This window comes from Petromyzon marinus, chromosome 15, assembly GCF_048934315.1.
Source record: "Petromyzon marinus isolate PM22_M1 ecotype Great Lakes invasive population chromosome 15, UKy_Petmar_22M1.pri1.0, whole genome shotgun sequence".
In the NCBI taxonomy this organism is placed as follows: Eukaryota; Metazoa; Chordata; class Hyperoartia; order Petromyzontiformes; family Petromyzontidae; genus Petromyzon; species Petromyzon marinus.
Window position 1 is genome coordinate 10,699,674 of NC_133681.1, and position 25,297 is coordinate 10,724,970.

Consider the following 25,297-nt stretch of genomic DNA (forward strand, 5'->3'; position numbering starts at 1 on the left):
CACGTTTTGTTGACGTAACCAGTTGTCTCTGTGCCTCCGTGTTTTGCAGGGCAGTAAGAAATGATCGCCCTGCGCAGAGTGTGGCTTGTGCTTTGGATATGTATTGCATCTCTAGAAGAACGGACGAAAGCTGGAAGAGCTGGTAATGTGTGCGGATGTGTGATTGCGTGCTTGCTAATACACTGACAATAACGCTGCAATGATTTCACGGGGAAATGTTGTGGTGTAGTGGTGGTGCTGCGATTAGTGCATTGCATTATCAACCTGGTTATCCGAGCTCGATTCCAGGCCATGGCTAACATCAGTGGCGAGTGTTATCTGAAATAGTCCTTCACACCAACCCGCATTGACCAGAGTAGTGAAGTATAGTCAAAAATCCTCAAGACTAACATAGCGTTGGGAGACCTTTATCCAGTAGTGGATTCCAAGGCTTTAAAGTTTGTGTTATTTTAAGAAAATTGGGTGGAACGCACTGTGCTGAACAAGTTCCAATGGAAAATAATAAACCATTGAAGTATGTTAACCAGAATCATTCCTCTTTTAATTACATTTTCATACAATTTTATAACAATTTTATCGCATTCAATACACGTTGAGAATGGAATATTAAAACACATTTTGTACTTTTTCTAACAACTTACTGCACTCATTTGCCTATTACACCCCCTTTAAAGGAAAACAAATATATATTTGCAACAATTCAAGCAATGGCCCATTTTCATAGCACACGGTATTGCAGCTGTTGTCTTTAAAAATACACAATTGATTTGGTGATGCTGCATTTCCATTGGTCCACAAGCACCAACAACAACAATCTCAAACATATTTTTAAATAACACAGTGACCTTAAAAATAAAATACATGTTATGATAAAGGACCATTGCCTAAAATGTCGCCTGTTTTTTTTTTCCCCCTTTTAAAGCGGTGCGATTGACGAATGTGCTGATGCTGTTGTATCACCAGTGTGTGATCATTAGGATCGAAAGTGTATTGCACTATTCATTGTGATACCACGGTTTGTGGGCACGTACGCACACTGTAGGTCTGTATAGCCTATAACCCGGAACATTTTAAAGTTTTTCTCATCGTGAGATAATTGAAATGCAACATAGTGCAAAGATTGATTCCCACTGCTGTTACCATTAAAATCAAACATGAACCATTACTTTTAGAAAGTAACTAAAATTGCTAATGCACAAAACAATAGATTGATATTTTATTACGTAGCGTTCAACAACAGTTATTGTGTAAATTTCAGATGTGATATTCTCAAGTACAGCACTGCGAGTGATTCAACAATATTTCTTAAAGAGGATTTGGCAAAACATTCCAAATGCAGGCAAAACAAAACTCTAATTGACTTTCCTATATATCTTCGTACACGCTTATTCATATATTTATCTCGTAATTTAATTAATAGCATATATAATCACAACTCTGTTCGTCCATCAACCTACTGGCTTTTCAGCTCAATATTGTCAAGCAGCAATTGTTTAAGCAAGCACACTCTGTACTGGTTTTGACCTTCTGAGTCTCATCAGAAGCATTGTTAAACATCATTCTGTGTTTCCAGATATTATTTGCAAGAGCACTCCTGTTAAACAACAATTGAATGCAATTATTGGCCTGTTATACAACGGGACAGAAACACTCATAATATTTATTTATTTGTGTCATTACATATTTACACGAAATTCTGAGTACTGAAAATGTGCATTAACATTATGGCAGAGTCACACAGTATCATTGCAGAACATTTCATGAATTGAAAAATGCATCCAATTATTTATTTTCTAGAGCTTCAGTGGTGCACCAATGAATCAATTCACATTGATAATTCAGCTTATAATACATGCATTACATTGAATGTGTAAGATTTGTTTTAAGATTAGTTTTTTTTTAAGTGTGTTGCACATAATGGGTTCAGGTGACATTTCCAGCCACTGTAGGCCACTACATTAACCAAAACATATATATGAACCAAAATAATATATAAATAGATATTTTTTTTCAAATTACGACCCTCACTGATGACAATTCAATCAATCGTGAGGGGTGCAAATCGTTAGACCCATATTACATACACAGTTTATAGCAGTACCTTTACTCTTTGTCAAATTAATTAAAATGCTGTTCAATTGTATCAGGGGTTAGTCAAGTATTACGATAATTAAAAGGTTTTTTCTGGTCTTTTAATAAAATATTCTAATTGTGCTTACGGCATCATGTCATGGGACAAAGTATACAATATTAGCCCTTGCAGAGCAGTGCATCACCTCATATTAGAGAATGGGTCCACAAAAGTAGATATCACAGAACTACATCTGATATCCAAATTATCTCTATCCACAAGAACGGTCTGTGCACCTCCTCACATGTCCTGCTGCAGAGAAATGCCCATCAATAAGCAATCAAACTGACACTTTAAAATCTCAGAATTGATGGAAATTTATCAAATGAAGTGAAAACTAAAAAAAATATGATGGAATTGAGGATGTAGCTTAATCACGGATGGCTGCCCAGATTCAAACCCAGGATCTCAGCAGTGCCAGCTCACTGCTCTGACCCCTTGAGCTACCAGGCCTCCTCAATAATGAAAAATTCGAAAAATGTATATTGCCTGATGTGCATTGCTTATTGCAATGTCCCATCTCAATCCTATTCCAGAAATGCATTCATATTTGGAACATATTTATGGTTGTATTAAAGGTATTAGCCCCATGTACAATAATATAGCGAAATCTTGTCTTTATGCTTTCGTGACAGCATGAATTAATATTCATTGGGTCTTTCGGTAAAGTCACGTAAAACAAAAAAAATTGAATAAAAAACTACAACGTTTTGATCACAACACAAGCAATCGAAACGTCGTAGTTTTGTTGTAAAAAAGAGTTGTTATACGTGACTTTACCGAAACTCCCAAATAATATAATAGAGCTATATGTTAAATCCTAATATTCAGAATATCACCTACATGCATTACTTACGCCTTAATATATGCACAGCCTAAGACCAATTCACCCGGAAATCTCAGAAGCTAAGCAGAGTATCGCCAGGATTTTGAGGTTAGTGACCACAATCTATAAAAACGGGTGTTATAGGCTTTTGCAGGGCTATGTTGTGGGCACCACAGGGCAATTCAGCAATGCCCATTGTTGTAATTCACTTCTAGGTTACCAAATCTTTGCTCCCGACCTTCGCATGTACCGCATGGTGAAGTATGGTCAAATAACCCCATATGACTCACTCGGTGTTGGCAGGCCTTCATCCAGCAGTGGATATCAAATGTACTGCACTTGTGCATATACACAGTAATCTCGGTTTAAAAAAAAATTAAACACACTTGACTGCCGCGGATTGTACAACTAAACACCAAGCTCAACTGTGGCGTTAGCAATAGTGCAGCTGCCTCGTGCCTGGGTTTTGAATTCCTTCCTATAAGTTAATTTCATTGGCATGTCGCCGTGGTGTCATGGTTCGCGCGGACTGGGCTTGCAATCCAGAGGCCCGCGGCTCGATCTTGATCTCACGGTGCGGCAAATGAAAGCAAATGGAAACGTTGCATTAAATCCCCATCACACTGCCACTGTCCTCTGGCAGTACAGATGGGTACACCACGGTGGATCGTCAGGTGGTGTGTGGTGGAGTAAAGTGTGAGTTACTCCCATCTCTTCCATGACGTCTGTAGTGGAGTAGTGGAGGTCTCATCTGCCACGAATGGAGTTATAAAGCGATTGCAGGCTGCGCCTTTACCTTGTAAAATTTATCTTACAACATGTGTAAAGTGGCTATGAATGTAAGCCGCATCTGCCATTGCAATGCTTGTACGTACAGTAGTACGATTGTGACTTGATTAGCATGGAAGCTGCATTCTTGTCTTTGTGACCATAAATGCTGGAGGCATGGAATTAAGTTCCATCAGATAAGGAGGGGGGGGGAACTAAACGGCAGCTGTTATAGTGAACCCTCCTGGGTATGAAGATAAATAAAGTGCAAGCAGTTTGTCAAAGTCGACAACACAAAGCAGTTTGTGCTTCTTTAGCCAAAGATTAAGTTGTTGAGGTTGTTACGGTTAGCGAGAGCTTGTTTCGGGTTGTCAGCTTTGGCCCTCCTCTGATGGACAATGCATCCCCAAATAATATTCTATCTTAAACTAGTTTAACGTGACACTTACATTAATTAAATGCAATCCCATTCCATCCTTTATCTCTCCGAATCAAGCTGTGGTTGGTCCCATTAGCATGGCATTTCTCAGCGTGAGCACAAGATGTCCATCATGACTGTCAATGGGGGAGGACCCAAATCATCTTGCTATCACAGAGGCACAAATGGCCAATGCTTGTGAGAGTGTGATTTTAAAAACAGTGGGAGCAGTAGAATAGCGGTTAGAGCGCTGCGCTATGAACCTGGCGACCCGGGTTCGATTCTCGCTCAGAGTCAACACCGGTGACGATTATCTGAACCGGTACTGGGCCTCCCCTGGGTCGACTCAGCCTCAAATGAGTACCTGGTGCGGTGTGTAAACATCGCCACTGGGGAGACAAAGGCGGTCGGGCGTGGTGCTGGCCACCCACCCCCTCGTGTACCGTTCCAGCCTTCATAGGTGCTCGCTAACAGCACTTTCCCCTGCAGTCTGTTAAGGCTATACGGGGGATAATTGTATTTGAAAAACAGTGCAATTGTAATTGCAGTATTTTACATCATTATTATTATCAATATATCTGTCTGGGTGGCACTGCGATTAGATTGCAATACTCACAATTGGAAGTCGGTAATTTCAAATCACAGTCGGAGATTTAAGCAGCTTGTTATCTTCCCTGTATCCCTCTAGGCTCTCAAAAGTGAGTACCACCTTGTGAGTAATAATTTTCAGTCAACATATGAAGGAAATGCCCCCAACATGGGAATATGGAATTTGCATTACTTGCTTAGAGCCTCCAACAGAGATGAATGCTTCCCCATTGCTTGGAAAAATACAATTTGAACTAATATTATCAATCATAAAGTTAGAACACGTGAATGTAAATATGCCGTGAAGCCACCTCTATCCGACACAGTCAATTAGTAAGGTGTATTCCAATAACAAAACATTCATGTGACAAACCTTAATGTTTCGTTCACTCGAAAGCCTTGGTGTTTAATACATTATATTATGACTGCCTAGATGTTCAAGGTTATATTTCTGTACCTCTCTGATGTGATTTTTGAATCATACCATACATTGTGCAGCAAGACGTTCAATGTTTTGCCACACATGAACCCGTGCTGGAAGAAAAACTTCCAAGAAGACGCTCCCAGCACGTGGATCGAAACATCAGACACCACGCCACACAACACGCGATACAACGCGAAATCACCATCAGGAGATGTGATATTGCCGATCGTTGTATATACACAACTGCACTGAAGCTCAATTTCCTTCACCATTTTTACGTTGCGTGTAGGATGTAGAGACCTCCACTACGACCTGGTGTTTGTCCTGGACGGTTCTCCTAATGTTGGCCCCGAGAACTTCTCCAAAGCACGTCTGTGGGTCTCCGACTTCATCGGCGGGCTGGAGACGGGCAAGAACAAAACGCGCGTGGGGATGGTGTGGTTTGACGACGCTCCGCACACGGCGTTTCGCCTCGGCAGCTCCTTTGGACGAGAGGGCATCCGCAAGGCGGTGCGCAACGTCCGCTACCAGGGCGGCGCCGTGACTCCTGGCGCGACGGCCTCGGCTCGAGCCGGGGCGGCCCTCGTGTACGTCGCCAAGCACAGCTTCTCGCGGGGCCGGGCCCTAGGCTCGGCTGGCCCTCAGCGGGTGGCCGTGCTGGTGACGAGCGGCAAGAGCCGCGGCGCCGCGGCGGAGGTGGCGCGAGGCGCGCAAGCCGCGGTCGCCGCCGCCGTGCGCGTGTTCGTGGTGGGCGTCGGGGACGTGCTCAAGGAGGAGATGGAGGCGATGGCCAGCGACCCCGACTCCGGGCACATCTTACACGTCGAGGATTTCGGTTCGCTGCAAAGGGTCACCAGCGTCCTTCGTCAGAAGCTCTGTGAAAGTGAGGCCCTTTTTTTCCCTGCCCGTTTTGGCGCGATAGTTTGCAAAGTTTAGGAACTTTACTTTGGCAATCCGTTTCCGTGAGATTTCAGTTATATGGAGCGTTTTTCGAATGGGTTTGTTAAACGTGCAGCTATAACGTGCATCGTTGATTCATTCATTGCAAATTGCAATTCAATTCGTCAGATCTTTGAAACAAAAATCAATCTCGTAAAACGGTAATGTAGCCTTGGCACAGCCATTCAGTCATAGCACTATGAACCTTGCTATCTGAGTTTGATCCCTGGCCACAGCTAACATCAGTGGCAAGTGATATCAGAACCAGTCCTGAGTGTCCCCTTCATCAACCTGCAATGACCAGCGTGTTGAGGTATGGTCAAATGGCCCTGATGACTCGCACAGTGTGGTGAGGCCTTCATCCAGAATGTATTGACAATGGCATGTAATTTAGTATCAATTCATATGTTTGCATTTATACTATATTCATTTATATATTTGAGTATTTATATATGTAATTCGTTATTGTCTAGTGTAAATAATACACATCATGCTTATAACCAGTTACACGGTGAAGTTTTAGAAATGGAGCCACATGCACTACCATATGCATCAATTCGAAATGTATATACACTGGCTCACTCTTAGAAGCCAAAGCAAGATTGGGTATGGTGATGACAATTGGAGTTTGACTGCTTAAACATTCTGTTGGAAAAAGACCGGTTCAGAATAGCCATAGGCTGATGGCCCTGAATGTTACGTTATATTTACATGGTGAAACACACCAGTGTTGTTTATGTTTCACTGAGGCCATGCCTAACCAAGCTCCACAATGTCGAGAGACGGTTGGGGAACTCGAGCCCCTCAGTCACAACTGGCCGCAGGAGGGAATGGTGACTATCCTGTACTGACGAATCATAATAAGGATGAAATTGGCATGAAGTTGGTTCTTCATCTGTCTGCTTCAATAAAAAATGCCACAATCTCTGCTATTTTAAGCTGGTGGCCATCACAAACCTTTGTATGGAATATGTCCAATAATGATGATACAATCACGCAACGCAACGTTTGCTGGATGTCTGATGTTTTCCTCTTGCAGCCAACGTTTGTGTATACACTGTTAGGCTGTTATTTATTTAGCACTCATTTGTGCAAGAAAGCGTTTTGTTCCATATGGTGACAGCTCTGTCAATTCCCAAGCACGTGAAAGTGCTACATATATAAAGGCTCTAGATCAGTATTGATGTATTTCCAACATGTGTTTGTCTTCCGAAGTATAGTATTTGTTTAGTAATAATAATAAGTTACCTTCCAAGTTGCATAATTAATCGATGTCGCTCTGAAAGTGACGTGCGACGTCACGAGTGTATGTCAAGCAAAATTTACACTTCGGTGAGGCAAGCGCGTACATGGCATGTGAGGTCATCACCTTGGCTGAAAAGGCTTACTCATTGTTGTTGGTTTTTCATCGCCAAGTATCAATTTGCCTGCTTTTATATAGGGCAAGTCCCATATAGCAAGGCAACTTTAAACTACACATTTAATTCATAATGGATCCTCTTTTCACTGGCGTTATCATTATGTTGCAGGGAATAGATGGGCAGATAGGTGGATAGAGCTAACGCATTAACGATTTCAACCTGAGTTGTTAAGCATCAATACGAAAATAAATAATATATCGATTCTATAATCATCTTCATTTTGTTTATATTCCCCCTACAAACATTTATGTATTTAAAAAAATATATCTCTCGTTTGTGTGTAAAATCATGTATGCAGTAGCATACAAATACACGGTATTGTTACTCCCAGTGGAGACAAACTAAATGTATAATATATTGAGTCCGCTTTGCAGATGATGAAATGTTTGTGTGATGGAATAGAGGGAGCAGTTATCCCTTGTGAACTCAACAGAATGTGTTAGTCCAACACTCGGTGTGAGGCGTCCTCTCATGTTTAATTTTATTCTTAAATCTTGTTTTAAATTATTATGACACTCCCAACCAAGCTGCACGAACAATTTAGAGGTGACTGCTCATTGAAACAGCATTTTTGTGAAACGCTTAACCAGTGGAAATTATCGCCATGTCATTTGTCACAATGTTCCATGTTAAATGGAGAACATTGCGGGAATCAAAAGCGTTTACGCATAATGTTCTACATTAGATTTTATGCAGGCTTGTTTTGCTCAGTTCCAATGCTACAGAGTTTATTCTTTGTGAAGCGATAATCATTCGTGACATCTCGAGCTTAAGTTGATAATGAGTATTCTGAAACCAAATGTACCACTCTAAATTAGGCACATTACAAACAAGCAAAAGTCTTCAGCAAAAACGTATACGGTAACTTTTTGTGTCTAAAATCAAAAGTGCCGAGGGGTGAGTGGCAGGCTCCAAGCACTGAACCCAAAACCACTGAGAGCCTGGGTTTGAACCAGGGCAGCCACCCATAGTTAAACTTGATCCTCCAGTGTAGCAAAATTAACTGACTTCTATTTTAACTGTTTGCATTTTACCAATTAAGGCTCACTGAGCTATGTAGCTCTTTTTCAGAAGCGACCTGGCCACAAATGATAGCTCAATGAAGTGGCTTATCACGTGGAAATGTTATTCTTTATTGGGAGGGAAAAAAAACGGAGGATCTGGAAAAAAAACAACGCGACCACGGGGAGAACGTGCAAACTCCAAATATACAGACGCCAGGGTCTGGATCGAACCGATGACCTGCTGTATACTAGGTGAGGTAGTTAACATATCGCTACCATGGCGAGATGTTATGGGGTCAACACAATTTCGTGTTTTCGCTTTATTTGGCGACGTACAATTTCTCAGAATATTAAATGTAGGTTTATTTGCCCTGCCTTATTATGTGTGGAAAAGCGCAGCACCCCTGGCGTGGATAAACAATCTCCTGTGCATGTATATATCATGGCTTTGTCTTTTCAGATACACTAAACATTTCGGAAGGCGTGATGTGCTCATATTTTCATCTGCCTAGGTCGCATTGTACGTGCACGTTGGTGATAAATGCTTCGCCTTTCTAGCATTGTTCAATAAACTGTTGAATGTTATGTTGCTGCTATTGGAATCATTGTGCATTAACAGCCATTTATGTTTTTTTTTCCCTTGCCAGACGTGGTGTGCCCAAGTTACCAGATCGAGAAACAGAGAGGCTCAGGGAAGCGCATTGACATTCCAGGTGAGAACAATACAGGCAGTATTGAAACTGCTTGCATGTGGTAAAAATTGATACTCATATGTGTTGCTAAACATTTTCAGTTTTTTTCTACACTTTATTTAATGAAGAATACTTTACACTGCTTGGCACTCTGCTTTGAAACTGCTTGTGGGGGCTCAAATTCATTTTATGCATCCAATTGGTTTCCTTCATTACAACCTAATCTGCTTTTATGGAATGGGTGGCATTATCATTGTACATGTGTTCCTCGCTCTATGTGATAGCAGATGTATTCCAATCCTGCGCACAAAGCAGAACCGCACGAGGAGGCAGCTGCCTGCCGAGTGGCACGCACGGTTCACACAATATTGTCCTACGTCCGACCGTATAGTCACAGATGAGGGAATTCAAACTACATAGAACAACTTTTGGGTAGAAATAGCAAAGCCACACAGAAGCGAAATCGCACAAATCGAAAGCCGCGTAAAGAGTGAAACCTGTAGGTGAATCCATTGCCTTTATTAAAGAGATCATTCATGCTTTGTGCAGACCCAACATTCATCCATGATCTACCAACAGATGAACAAATAATAGGCTTTACCCTTTCTGAAAATAATACAGGTGTTAAGATGTTCAAACACCAAACAGACACCAAACAGATACCCACACATGCTTTTGGTAAAACATTCAAACAAATATGCTTTGATAATGTACGAACTGTTTTTGAAAGGGATTCTCCTTCACCAGAGACAGCCTCCTTTAAGGCATTGTCTCACTACCAGTGTTAGACCAGAGAACGCCAACAGACGAACAGCACAATGGCGCTACAAATGTCAAAGCATTAATAGCTCGGGTTGAGCAGTTCTATTTCTGGGACCCATTTTGATGCCTTGCAATAGATGTCGCTTTGGTGTTTGAATATCTTAACACTCATTGGTTCTTTCGGTAAAGTCACGTATGTAGAAATAAAATTAAAATAAAAAAAATCACAACGTTTCGAACGCAGCACAAACGCCATTTTCACCTGAGGACGAGCGCTGGTGTTGCATTCGAAACGTCTACATACGTGACTTTACCCAAATAACCAATAAGTATAGTAATTCCTGCAGTCACAAAAGCTTCAATCCTAGATTATCTTAACACCTGTATTATTTACAGCAATGGTAAAGCCTTTTACGTTTTTTTATCTTCCAAGTTCTTAATGAAGGCCCTCGCAATGCTGTGTCCATCATGGGGGTTGTATGTATGTATTTTTAACTTCCTTTGCGGGGGAAGGACAACAAATTCAACACAAAAAGCGGTTCTAAAGAAGGGAGTTTTCAATCTAGATTTCAAATTGCATAGCTCCAGTTGCTGCTTAATATCGGAAGAGCATTCCAGATGGTGGCAGAAGCACATCTGAAAGTGCGCGATGGAGTGACTGTCTTTGTTCGATGAAAAGCCAAAAAAACATACTTCACCACGCTGGTCAGTGCAGGTCACTGAAGGGAGGTGGGGAGCAGGACCAGATCATAATACCACCCGCCATGGATATTAACCGTGGCCCAGTATGGAATTCAGGTGACCGAGTTCAGAGTGCAGTGCACTAACCACTACGCGACCGATCCACTACCGTAAAATGTCAGGTGATGCCACTGACGTTGCCAAACTTGATACCACATTTGGCAAAAGTATATCTGCCATTTCAATCCAGCAGCAGTTCTTTGTAGAAAAGCCACACGTTTATCTACAAATGCCATAGCTCACAGAATCGCATCACTCAAGGCACCCCTGGATGGCGTAGCATTATCTATTATTACTTTGTTTCATGCATACCCATGTTTGTGTTTCTCCAATTGTATCATATTTATGCTGTAAGTAGCTTGGCACAGACTGCATAATTTAATATTATATAACCCACGAAGTTGAATTTCACATCAGTAAACTGTCTGAAAGTTAAATGGTTTGTCACCTGTCATCATTCGAGGATCTATCTTACCACGTAATATAAAGTGCGATATTATGCTGTGCAGTAACAGAAGTAGTTAAATTACATAATGATGTTTAAAAAGCAAATAGTACACATTGTTCTTTGTATGGTCATCAATAGCTGTGCTAATAATATTAACTTACTTCACTTTAGAACAGAGCGTGAATTTTAACCCACAATATCAGCCATGCTCATTCGTTGTATGGACATTGACATTAACCGCATAAACCACCCAGTCCCCACTAAAAAAATTGCATTTGTTGATTTTTAACTGTACTGTGGTATGGCAAACCCACAGTAAAATGTTCCATGTCTAGAAATTAATGCATGCTTACCCTATAAACATTACGTATTTCACTTATAAAACTGTGTATCACCAAAATGTGAATTAACAAGCATACCTGATATGAAAAGCTTGACTTTACTTTGGCTTTTGACTGTCTTATATTTAATATAATTGTAGTGGGCACAAACGGACACTCAGACATACGGGTTGGAGGCAATACATTTATTAACCAACGTACTAACACAAAGGGGTAACTGCCCCTTTACCAGATGTTAACCTAGGGTGGTGGTCCACCGGGCTAACTACACTAGCTACACGGGGAGTAGCTACAATAGACGGGAACCCCAGCTTCGGTCCGGGTCTTGGGTTGGTCTTGTCTTGAGGTGGAGGCAGTACGTAGAGTCTTCAGGATCACAACAGCAGCCGGTCCCACTGGGAGACTGGCTTTTAATCCCCGTGGCGGGGCTCGCTCCGCCCCTAGCCATGGCCCCCTTCTCGAACCATTTAGGAGGCTCTCGCTTTGACACGTGGTCCCCCCAGCCCCCCTTTTGTGGGGTCCCCCGAGTGGACGCCCCCGGTCACGTGTCCTCCGAGGTCAACCAGAGTGCCATGGCCCCGTGGAACCCCGTTCCCGAAGCTGGCACCCCCCAGCACCCTATCCTCTAGGGCTGGCATTGCACCCAGCTTAGGGTGCCACTGGTTGCCGTCAGTCCGTGCTCGTAGTCCATTGTGTGGCGTGTCTTTGCCAGGCTGGCCACACACACACAACGACGTGCAGCGATGTGGCTACACTCATGTAGCGACATCGCTAGATGTCGCCTGGGAAAGGCACGCCATGCACCATATTGCCACCAGGGACACCACTGAAGGGGGATGCAGTACCGGCCCTAGCGGGGTTCGGGCAGCACTGTCCGACAATCAAGGATGGCACCCTGCTCTACGTGCAGTGCCAGCCCCTACAGGATAGGGGACGAGAGTGCCGGCCTTGGAACAAGGTTGCAGGGGGACATGGCACTCTGGTTGACCCCGCAGGACACGTGCAGGAGGTGTCTACCCGGGGACCAAATGTCCAGTGGATATCCTCCTCGAGAGTTCGAGAAGTGGGGTCGTGGCTAAGGGTGGAGCGAGCCCTGCCAGTGGAACTGGCTGCTGTTGTCTTCATGAAGAAATCTAAATTCTACGCCGGAAGAGGAGTCTGCAACACACGGACCCGCACCCGAGTTGCGGTCCGGTCCGCTGTAGTTAACTGCGAGTGTTAGGGTAGCTAGCCTGGTGGTCCACCACCATAGGTTATCTGGTAAAGGGGCAGTTACCCCTTTGTGTTAATAGTGTTGGTGTTAATAGTGTTTTTGTTAAGTTAATAAATGTGTTGCCTCCAATAGTAAGCCTAAGCCTCCATCTGTACCCACTACATAAGTGGCTGCATTGGAAGGTTCTGTACATTAGCATTCCTGCCATTTGGCCAATTGGTAGAGCCAATGGATGGATTTCCACAGTCGCACAATGTTTTCCCTATGTAGAAATGCCATAATGCACACTTGTTTATAAAGCAGACATCAGAGAGTATGTGATATAATTTCCTAAAAATTGCTATACTCTTTGGTTCTTTCGGTAAAGTCACGTAGGTAGAAAAATAAAATAAAAAAATATATATCACGACGTTTCGATTGCAACACAAGCGGTCGTCCTCAGGTGGAAAAAATAATAATCCAGCTGTGCAACTGCTGAACCAGCGAGAGAGCTGTTACAATAAGGTTATATATGTGGCGAAGGGCAAGCAGGCGGGGTCTGAGCTGGAAAGGAATTCCATCCCCGGATGCAAGCACGTCAGTTGTGTTAATGGGGGAGATTAGGGAGAGAGAGATTAGGGAGAGAGATTAGCATGAAATGAGCTTCCGTCGCCACACAGGAGCACCATCCCCACATATGCACACAACAGCAGTGTTAATGGGAGATTAGCACTATGTTGATGGGAGAGTTTAGACAGAGAGATTGGGGGGATTAGCAAGTTAAAGTCATGTTTATGTGTAACACAAGCTGCAGCTCTGCCAACTGTGCTGTGAGAGGCAAGCGCATCCACGCAAGAGAACCACCGCAACGGTGGTCGTGCCAGTGAGACACACAGCCCATCATACAGCCAGAACCATCGATACATCGAGGCTAAGGGAGCGGAGGTGTCCATGTTAGTGAGACCCCAGCCCGTTAATGCAGAGGCACCTAACAGGGCAATGCAACTCAGAGAGTCGGAGATAACAGATAACCGACAGGGAAGAATGTAACCATCACAGCAAGTTACGACTTTGCTTGGTTAATAACGTCCTTCCAACGATTGCTCAGTTTATACCCATCTTCTCGGTTGAAATTATCTCTGTATTTATATATCTGGATGGCTTCATGGAAAAAACTTTGATGGTAGCCCGAAGGTTTTGCAGAGTACCTTGGTCTCGGAAAAAACAATGTCATGCGAGCCCACTGCGTTATAACAATGATCAGCTATGGCAGAGGTATTGGTTCTACCATGTTTCAAATCTGCCTTGTGTTCGCGAACATGGTCCGAGACATGTCGTTTCGTTTCCCAAATGTAACTGCTGCCGCAAACACAACTTAGTTTGTAGACACCAGGGTATTGCATGTCAGGAATGACATCCTTCACAGATGGGATCAAATCACGGATTTTGTGTACTGTATTGAATCGGACCTGGATCTTATGTTTAAGATTTTGGAAATATTTTTGGTAACACCTGCTATGTATGGCAAGGTGATGGTTTTGATTGGGTCCTCAGATGGTTGTCTCCCCATGGTTGGGGATACAGCTTTGCGGATTGTGCGGTCTGAGTATCCGTTCATCCTGAGGGCTTGGTGTACGTGCTCCAGTTCACTGGCTAGGTGGTGCTGGTCAGAGATGCAGCGGGCCCTATGGTGTAGTGTTTTGATGAGGGAGTTCTTCTGGGCCGGATGGTGGTGGGAGTCAGGCTTTAGATATGATTCCGTGTGGGTGGCTTTCCTGTAGACGGAATATTCCAACGAAACATCAGACCTCTTCTCGATCAAAACATCTAGGAATGGTAGCTTGCCATCATTTTCCACTTCCATGGTGAATTTGATGGATGAGTGTTTGGAATTGATGTGGTTGAAAAATTGGTTCAGTGCTGGCTAGCCATGTGGCCAGATGACGAAATTGTCATCTATGTATCTCTTCCACAGGGAAGGACGTAGGGTGGATGTCAGGATGGCATCTGTTTCAAATTTCTCAATGAAAACATTCGCTACCACTTATTATAAGGGAGAACTCATAGGGGTACCTTCATTTTGTTTGTAGAATGTACCATTCCAGGTGAAGTATGTGTTGGTAAGGCAGTGCCTCACCAAAGTTGGTACATCAGGATTCAGTCCCTGTTGGACCAAGTCTTCAATGATTGATATGGTGTCAGGTAAAGGTACCTTGGTGAACAGAGAGACTACATCGTAGCTGACAAGCAAATCATCTGGAGACAGTTCAATGTCCTCGATTAGAGAAACCAAGTGAGCTGAATTAATTACTGCTGAGATGGTCTTGCCCGTGAATGGAAGCAGGGTCTCAGACAAAAATCGGGCCATACTCATTGGTTCTTTCGGTAAAGTCATACGTGACTTTACTTTACTGAAAGAACCAATGAGTATAGTAATTCCTGCAATCACGAAAGCTTCAATCCTAGAGAAATCGAGCCAGTTTGTAGGTAGGTGAGTTGATGGTAGAAACGATAGGACGGAGTGGAGTACCTTCTTTATGGATTTTTGGAAGGCCATAAAATCTGGGTGGTCTAGCAGCCGAAGGTTTTAGAGAGAGCTGCTTGGTCGGTTCGATTAGAGAAGTTGAATTAGTGATATTGTTTTTTTGTAGCCAGGTGGTTGGTAGGATCTTTGTTGATTTTGGTATAACTGCCATCATTAAGAAGGTCCTGGATTTTGTTGTTGTATGTGGTTTTATCCATGATGACCGTGGCATTGCACTTGTCGGCTGAAAGAATGACAATGTAATCTCTCTTTTTCAAATGAGCGAGTTCAGAGTGCTCGTCCCTGCTGATGTTACTAATGGGTTTCTTAGAGTTTTTGAGGATGGCGGCGATTTCAGATCTTGCCACGTCTACTGGGATGTGACCCAAACCTTTGAGGGCGTCAACCTGGGCAATGTTATCATCCACTGGGATGTGTTTGGGGGTGACTGCAAAGTTCAGCCCTCCAGCTCGTACCGATCTTAGGCAATCGGAAATTGGGCTGTTACTCTGATTGATGACAATCTTGTTAACATCTAACTTTTTAATGTGTGGATCTGGCTTATTTTTTGACAGGATGTTGAATTTAGCAATCAGGTTAACTTTACATTTGGTTGACATTGTCGCGGCAGAATAAACAGTCATGTTATCTACAAGGTCCCAATCAGATGTGTACATTTTATCTGTTAATGCTAAGTGTGATTGTAAGAGACATTTGTCTAAATTATCAAATTCAAAACGGAGCAGTCCTAAAAATTATCATTCACTCTTTTTCCATGGTTATAGATAAAATCCAGCCTATGAAGTGCAAACGTTTATATATCAACCAAATGGACTCATGTCTTCATCCCAAAAGCGATAACGAATCTTAATTGATTCTCACCTTGGTGAATAAGCATTTAATTAAGTATATTAATATTATTTTCATGTTATCCTAAATCAATAAATTGTTGCTCTTACTCTCGTTCCAATAAAACGTTAAAAAATAGTAGCCATGCCCTTAAAGCTATGAATATATTATATATTTTAAAGAAAGCATAAAACAACTTTCATTCATATACAGTAATTTACACCATATATATCAACACCTATAACACTGAAACTCAACTATCCCTTCTGGTGAATGCAGTTGGTGTCTGTTTACATTAGCCCTTAATGAAGGAGGCCCTGTTGGGAGACCCACAGATGTGCATCTTACACAGCGAATGAATCCCGTGGCACGTCGGCATGGGCATCGTCTCAGCCACATGTGACCTGGTGCGCGCGTGCACAAGTGGTGTGCACGTGGAACGCTCGACTACGCGCGCACTGTATTCCCCTTCGAGCTGCGACGTGGCATCCCCGTTGTACCGTGGGCTCTTTCTTTTCTCGCACACGTCACTGGGATTGTAGTCTGACATGCTGGCTTCCGGATATGGGGAGGGGTTAAGACGTTCGTCTGTATTTTCCTTTCCTTTAATAATCTTGCTACTGTGCCACATTCACATGCAATGTGGTAAAAAAAAGGCGTATCGTTACAAATGCGTGCGATGCCTAGATGTGCTTGCACTGCCCATGGATTATTATTATTATTATTTAAATTATACATATAGCTCAGAAAGCATTACGTTTACATTCACTTGAAGCAAACATATGTTTTAAATTTTATATTTCTGCATTGAGCCAGCAGATTTCCACGAACATTACTTAACTCATGCAACCGTATATGCTAGTTTCATGCATTGTTATTTACGTTCCATTATCTTGAGTCACTTTGTAAACTGTTCATTGGTTTACTGGGTAATTTGGCTTAAATGCATTTTGTTGCATTATTCTGTATCTTTGGGCCCGATTCACAAAGCTATGTTTTCTATCATTCAGACACATAACACCCACTCCACCACTCTCCGCTTTCCACATTTCTGTGGGACTGACCGAAAGCGACTGGGATTAGTGCGGAGACAGCAGTGGAGGACACTTTTCCGCAACTGCGCACAATTACATGTCGACATTCCGCCACTGTGCCGAATCGCCGGAGTCGCACAACGCGAGTGCGGCTGAGGCTTTGAGGCTTGTGTCGGGAGGGCTGAGAGTGTATCACGGTGGGGCCATTCCACACTAAATAGGTTTGTGCGTGGGTTTTTTTTAGTCACCTCCATTACACAACTGTTTTGTTACGGCATTTATACATCCGCTCTAGAGCAGGACTTTGGTGCTCTAAACAATTTGGAAAGTAGCAGAGTGGGAAGCTTGCACGCACTTAAGAGATGACAATGAGGATGTAGACCGTCGTGGAGTTTAGGAAGATAATGAAGGTGGTGGTTGATAATGATGCAATGGAGATGATGATGATGGCAAAGGCCACGCTAAGTCCTAGAATTTGTTTTCAAATTTTTGCATCTGGGAGGAAATTGCAGTGGCCAAAGAGAACCCACAGACACATTCCATAAGTTTGCTTTCCCCTGTCAATCCACTGTCTTTGATCTTCAAGTTTAAACGTGGCGAATAGTGGTACAGTGCCTCCTGCATTGCACTGTGAACCCAGCGATTACAGGCCGCCATACAGGTCAGTGGCGCCTGCTCTGTGCCTCCCCTAGAGCTACTCGGCCTGAAATGGTTATCTAGTGCGCTTTGCTCTGTTCACACTTGGTGGATCGCCGTGGGAAAGGGGTAGGTGGACTGGCGGTGAATGTATTAATAGTCGTTGCAGCAGCAGCATCAGCATTCATCATCTTCATATATTATCATTATCAACAGAACCACTATCATCAATATCTTCAATCATCATAATCTTCACCAATCATCATCGCCATTGTTTTTAAGTCGCGTTAGGTAGTTTTTGGCTTAACACTACATTTCTCACGTGTTATTAAGTGTGTGTGTGTGTATTCATGTGTTAGATGAAGCAATGCTCACAACAACGAGCGGAGCGCCGGGCGGATAAAATATAGCAAGTTGGCACTGTAGGGGGTATAGTTATCTCAGCCAATCAATGGCACCTGGGTCTGTCCCGTGACCTCCTGTCAGCCAGCCTTCGATACTTCACTTGACCTCAAAGTGCACCTGGCCTGGCACAGGCGCCATGGTGATGTCACTGTCACTTAGTGGCAAATGGCGGGTATTGGTATTAGATGGTTGACGCCTCACTGTCCAAGTTGATCCGTCAGGGGCACGCATGTTGATGTCAGCATGCACAGCCCCAAGTTCTCTTCGACACTTCCCCGACAACTACTGCTGATTGGCTGGAGGATGTTTTTTTTTTTTTACAGAATGGGATCCCATCCATTCTGCATGGAGAATTTGGCCAAAAATCCACTTTGGTCATATATTTGGCTGACAAAAGACAATCCGAAAAAAAATCTGCACAATTGTAACTCCTCCATATCATTGCTTGCAGTTTTGTCTCAACTGAAAGAGCTACAAAATAAATTATACCTTCAAAAACCCGAGCGGTCAAAACCAACTCAATTCACTTGATTACCAGTTATAATCACTATCACCCAGGTTCGAACCCTGGATCTCAACAGTGCCAGTTCAGCACTCTGACCTCTGAACCACCTAGCCACCTTCTCCTTTGTTATGCCTTGTGGCGTGACCTGAGTGTTTTATCGATTATGGTAGATTCGATTTGTAAGCCTGCTTTCTCTTAAAATTAAAGCCAGCTGTGGAATGTTAACAGTGTACTTTATTGTCTCTGTTTTAAGCTCCGTTCTGCCCTCAGCCCATCGTGTATTTGACCCAAAATAAGCAGCCTTTTTGAGTAAGTGCTAAGCACGCCAGTGCAACCTGCAATTTCACTCCGCTGCTCATTTCCAGCCTAACGCATGTTCAGCCCAGAAAAACACTTCTATTCCATGAGCAACAAACGTATGAAAGATTTCTCCCCACCCATCCCTCTCCCTATTCTCAACCACATAGTTGGTGTGCTTCCTTGAGCTTCCATCGCACGCTTTCAAATGTGCTTCTGCAGCCGTCAGGAATGCTCTTCCTTCCGATATTAGGAAGTCACTGTAGCTATGCACTTTTAAATCTCGATTGAACACTAATTTCTTTAGAATTGCTTTCGTGTTTAGTTTGTTGTCCTTTTCCCGCACGGTTGGCTACATACGGTGCGAAAGAAGTTCAACATACCATAATGACAGGTTACCTGAAGGAAATATACTTGAGGGAAAGTATAAATATTCATCAATGTAATATTTTAATTAAGTAGCATCCATATTTTTATTTGAAGCTTTCGTGACTGCCGGAATCCATACTGTTTGGTTCTTTCGGTAAAGTCACGTAGGTATAAATTTGATTTTATTTTATACCTACGTGACTTTACCAAAAGAACCAAAGAGTAAGCATCCATATTCTTGGGTCTTTCGGTAAAATCACATAGATAGGTTACTTTAATGATGCCTGAGCATTTGGCCAGTGCCACCTGTATATGCAAAAATGCCAGTAAACATCTGTTGTACTGTTATCTTCTTTTAAATTGACATAGCCAGAACACCACGATAGGCATTCATGCCTAGAAACTCATTACATTTGAGTGGGACTGATAATATACCCACCTAGACAGGCCATGCCTCAGTACATAATTAGAGCAGTATATAGGTACGTGCAATTTAACAGCCATATAATAATAGCTCATTGATACCAGGGGTCCAATTCATGAAGAGAGCATGCTAAGATTATTTCATATCAGGCTCAATATTCCATCGGCGGAAGTCTTGTGGAAACATAATTCACCAATGCAATGGATTTTTCCCCCATTCCACAATGGCTGGCAACCGATATTCAGCTTGGGGGAGGGCTATGGGCATTCCAGCATGTGCATCATGATGCCGTGATGAAGCCTCACCTCCTGATTGTTTTTTTTTTTTATCCACAGCAGTAACAAGGCACAGTTATGTAGGACTGGAATGAAGTGCTTTCCAGACACATGTTGATCGATTGCACAGATTTGTAAAATTCTCATTGGGATTTTAGGCCTGCCTGAGAATAATTTCCATTGGTATCACTTGTTTTATCTGGGCACTGTCGTTTCCTGACACATTCAAAACATAATGAAAGTGTGTCTTGAGGCTCAATGAGGCTCTTCTCAATAAAAGCATGATATAGTCATAATTATCATCATTAGCACCATTATCAGCATCAATCTGCACTCATTCTGCCACATCCAACCCCATTCTGGGAGGATTTTAGCTCCTGAATTTTTTGTGGCAGGGCTTCTGACACGTCTTGGGGCCAGAGGGCCACATGAATAGTGTGGAATGGGTCTCTATGCCCCCACTCCTCCATGCCGTGAGTGGCCACCCCCATGCAAGGCAGTGGCATGAATTGAGCGTTGAAATCATGATGCATCCATTGTTTAAATCTTGATTTGAAGCTTTCGTAACTGCAGGAATCCATACTCTTTGGTTCTTTCGGTAAAGTCACGTAGGAATAAAATAAAATAAATCACGACGTGTCGGGCGCAAAGCAAGCGTCCATCATCAGGTAGGAAAGCATGGCCTGCTGCTGAGGCAGTCTGTTTTGAAAGGTTTCAAATGGGTGTAGCTCAAGGGTTATAAAGAAGTGGCCGGGGCTAGTGATGTTAATGTGAGAAATTAGCATGTAACTGTAAGATAGGAGAGCGGCCTCCTAAACGAGGGCACGGAAGTGGCTATGTTAATGTGAGGGATTAGCATGATGCTAATGTGAGAAATTAGAGGGCATGGAAGTGGATATGTTAATGTGAGCGATTAGCATGATGTTAAAGTGAGAAATTAGCATGCAACTATAGAAAATAAGGAGAAGAAGAGCGGCCTCCTCGACGAGGGAGTGCAACCCAACGGGTGTAATCCGAAGGGCCTGTGAGTATGAGAGTGCAATCCAAGAGACATGTGAGCATGAGAGTGCAATCCAAAGGCATGATAGTGCAATGCAATGGACATGTGAGCATGAGAAATCTAAGAGAGAGGCATAGAGAGGTTGTCTCCGCATGGCTGGGAGACAGCTTTGCGGGTTGTACGGTCCGAGTATCTATTCATCCTGAGGGCTTGGTGTACGTGCTCCAACTCACTGGCTCGGTGATGCTGGTCGGAGATGCAACGGGCCCTATGGTGTAGTGTTTTGATGAGGGAATTCTTCTGGGCTGGATGGTGGTGGGAGTCAGGCTTTAGATAGGCATCCGTGTGGGTGGCTTTCCTGTAGACCGAATATTCCAACGAGCCATCAGGTCTCTTATCGATCAAAACATCCAGGAATGGTAGCTTGCCATCCTTTTCCACTTCCATGGTGAATTTGATAGACGGGTGTATGGAATTGATGTGGTTGAGAAATTGGTTCAGTGCTGGCAGGCCATGTGGCCAGATGACGAACGTGTCATCTACGTATCTCTTCCACAAGGAAGGACGTAGGGTGGATGTCTGGATGGCATCTGTCTCAAATTTTTCCGTGAAAACATTCGCTACCACTGGCGATAAGGGAGAACCCATTGGGGTACCCTCATTTTGTCTGTAGAATGTACCATTCCAGGTGAAGTATGTGTTGGTAAGACAGTGCCTTACCAAAGTTGGTACATCTGGATTCAGTCCTTGTTGGACTGAATGCAATGGTGTGAGGTACAGGTACATTGGTGAACAAAGAGACTACATCAAAACTGACAAGCAAATCATCTGGAGATAGTGAGATGTCCTTGATTAGAGAAACCAAGTGAGCCGAGTTAAGTACAGCTGAGGTGGACTTGCCAGTGAAAGGAAGCAGAGTCTCAGACAGAAATCAGGCCAGTTTGTTGGTGGGTGAGTTAATGGTGGAGACAATAGGATGGAGCGAGGTACCTTCTTTGTGGATTTTTGGAAGGCAATAAAATATGGGTGGTCTAGCAGTCGAAGGTTTTAGGGAGCTCTGCTTGGTCTGATCGATTAGAGAAGTTGATTTAGTGATGATATTGTTGGTTTTAGTAGCGCTCGTCCTTGGTGATGTTGCTAATGGGTTTCTTAGCGTTTTTGAGGATAGCAGCGATTTCAGATCTAGCAACGTCTGCCGGGATGTGTCCCAAGCCTTTGAGGGCTACATCAACCTGGGCGATTATATCATCCACTGGGATATGTTTAGGGGTTACTGCGAAATTCAACCCTTTAGCGAGTACGCTGTGGGCTCACACGACGGAGGTACTCTGCAAACCTACCGGCTACCTTCAGAGATTTGTTCATGAAGCCATCCAGATATATAAACACAGACACAACTTCAACCGAGAGGATGGGTACAAACTGAGCAATCATTGGAAGGACGTTATTAACCAGGTAAAGCCTTAACGAACTGTGATGTTTCCATCCAGCCTGCCTATGTCAGCTGTTATTTCGACTCTCTGTGTCTCTCTTTCTCTATGCCTCTATCTTAGATCTCTCATGCTCACATGTCCTTTGCATTGCACTCTCATGCCTTTGGATTGCACTCTCATGCTCACATGTCCTTTGGATTTCACTCTCATACTCACAGGCCCTTCGAATTACACCCATTGGGTTGCACTCCCTCGTCGAGGAGGCCGCTCTTCTTCTCCTTCTTTTCTACAGTTACATAATCATTTCTCACATTAATATCATTCTAATCTCTCACATGAACATAGCCACTTCCATGCCCTCTAATTTCTCACATTAACATCATGCTAATCTCTCACATTAACATAGCCACTTCCATGTCCTCTAATTTCTCACATTAACATCATGCTAATCCCTAACATTAACATAGCCACTTCCGTGCCCTCGTTTAGGAGGCCGCTCTCCTATCTTACAGTTACATGCTAACTTATCACATTAACATAACTAGCCCCGGCCACTTCTCTATAACCCTTGAGCTACACCCATTTCAAACCTTTTAAAACAGTCTGCCTCAGCAGTAGACCATGCCTTCCCACCTGATGATGGACGCTTGTGTTGCGCCCGAAACGTCGTGATTTATTTTATTTTAAACCTACGTGACTTTTCTGAAAGAACCTAAGAGTATGAATTGTTTAAAGTTTCCACAATCCTGTTGCTTTGCCCTACTTCATTTTCGCCTCACCCACAATGCGGACTGATTCATAACAGCATGCAGTCTGCAATTGGAGGAAAAGGGTCCTCCATGAATTGGAAATTACAAATTGGGGCCAGCTTTCCACAAACATGGCCATCATTATGCCAAATGTGTTGGAATTACTACCAAACGCATTTCATGATTTGGTCCCCTGAAGTCTTTATCTCAAAGGACATGCGTTTAAATAAGTACACCAAACGACAAACGAATTGTACTGTGTAAATAACACATATGAAAAATACAATTTAAAGAAATTACGAAACAATATGAAAAATGCAAGTGTAACATTATTAAAAATAAAAATACGAAGTAGTATAACATTATCTGAAGAGCAATGCATTTACGGTTGTTTTCCTTGCCTTCAAAATGATTTGCATTTGTAATTGTGAAATAGTGCTTCTGTGCAATTAAATCTGAGTCTATTGGAGCAGTGCTTAATGTAGTTGGTGAGAACATATGCAAATTGGTGAGAACATATGCAAATTTAAATTCACAAATTTACTGTTATATTTTGGAATATGATAGCAATGTAGGAGCATATCCTAAATAAATAAACAGCTTCATTGCCATTTTGCAACTGAGTTAACTGGGGTAATAAGGACGTATTTATAGCCATGCAAACACAACTAAATCAACCAAAGTAATTTCCAAATTACTGACGACGGAAGGGATCGGGATAGTGATTTGATCATGAGTTAAACTAGGGGCGGAATATAAAACTATTTAAAGTTGTTATGACCGGTGATTGGTATCTGACATAATTGGCATGACGTGGAGATGACGGACTTATCGTGCATGGTTGAAGGATAATGTGATGTATTAATTTACCTTATGAATTTTTAATGGAAAAAAAATTAAAATGTAACAAAAAAAATGTAACAATCCACTGCTGGATGTCAGTTCTGAGTGATGTTTGGATATACTTCATCACAATGGACAGTTCAGATATCACTCGTCATTCACATTAACTATAATTGGCAATCGAGCTTAGGTCACCAGGTTTATATCACAAATACCAATGTATGTATGTGTGTTAAAATAGAGATGGAAATCTGTATGTAACTTTTTGCTGTGTATGATTAAACTTTAATTGTGACTTCATAGTTCTTTATTGGCATTCATAGGTATGTCTAAATTATATATATAAATTATATATGGCGTATATTTTGAGTTTGTCTGGGTGCTCTTGTTTACTCCTCACATGTAAACATTCATTAATTTCCCGATAACATCTTAATATATAGCGGACCACAGAGCTTGGGCAATTGTTGGCACCGGCTCATCCCGTGGCTGTCCTCCCGTTTGTGATCGTTCGTGCTTCTGAGTCGTTCTGTCTCGATGAGAGTGAGCGGATACTGTGTGCGGTACAAGTTGAAAAGTATGATGACTGTTTTGAAATATTTTAGTTCTCTGCATTATCTTCAATGTCACTTTGATTTGGCGCATAGCAATTAACCTCCCCCCCTCCACCTCCGCCTCATAATCCTCCATCCCCAGAAACCCCAAATCTAGTCAAAATGCTCCATTAGCAATTCTCTCATATACAATTGGATGCATCTATCATGTGTAAATTGAAAACTAATTTCTTGAGAACTGATTTTTGTGTGTTAGTTTGTTGTCCTCTCTCCTTGCCTCCGATAAGCACAGTTGACTACGTACGGCGCGAAAGAAATTCAACATACATACATACATAAGTAATACTTAATTTTAATCAATTAATTGATGAATAATTGCACGCGACATACATCACTAAAATTATAATAGCCAAAGTCCATTATATACGTTTATTGGGTTAGATCGCGTAAATATGTAAATGTGTCGTTAAACCCACCACCACCCGACACAGCCAATTAGTATGGTTTGTCAAGTAAACAGAACATGCCAATCCGTTGCTAGCACAGCACACTGGTGTGTTGGAAAGCAAATCCACAACATTTACAATCTGAGTACTGTAGTGTTGAACTCCGGAGAGCACCTTTCAAAATGTGACTGCGAGCTTTAGTCTTTTGCTTCTTGTATTTTAAGCACTGGTATTTGAAAACGGACCCACAGATGCTGTT

The 25,297-nt window shown here is 42.6% G+C and overlaps 1 protein-coding gene across 4 annotated transcripts in view; it reads left to right on the forward strand.

The window, feature by feature from the left end:
• Positions 1-25,297, forward strand: part of LOC116942653 (uncharacterized) — a 179,357-nt gene that overhangs the window by 4,973 nt on the left and 149,087 nt on the right. For all 4 annotated transcript variants that reach the window (XM_032954834.2, XM_032954835.2, XM_076067281.1 and 1 more), the window contains exons 2-4: positions 50-142; positions 5,445-6,038; positions 9,167-9,232. In XM_032954834.2, coding sequence (XP_032810725.2) covers positions 61-142; positions 5,445-6,038; positions 9,167-9,232 — 742 coding nt within the window. In that variant the 5' untranslated portion in view covers positions 50-60. The remainder of the gene's footprint in view (positions 1-49; positions 143-5,444; positions 6,039-9,166; positions 9,233-25,297) is intronic.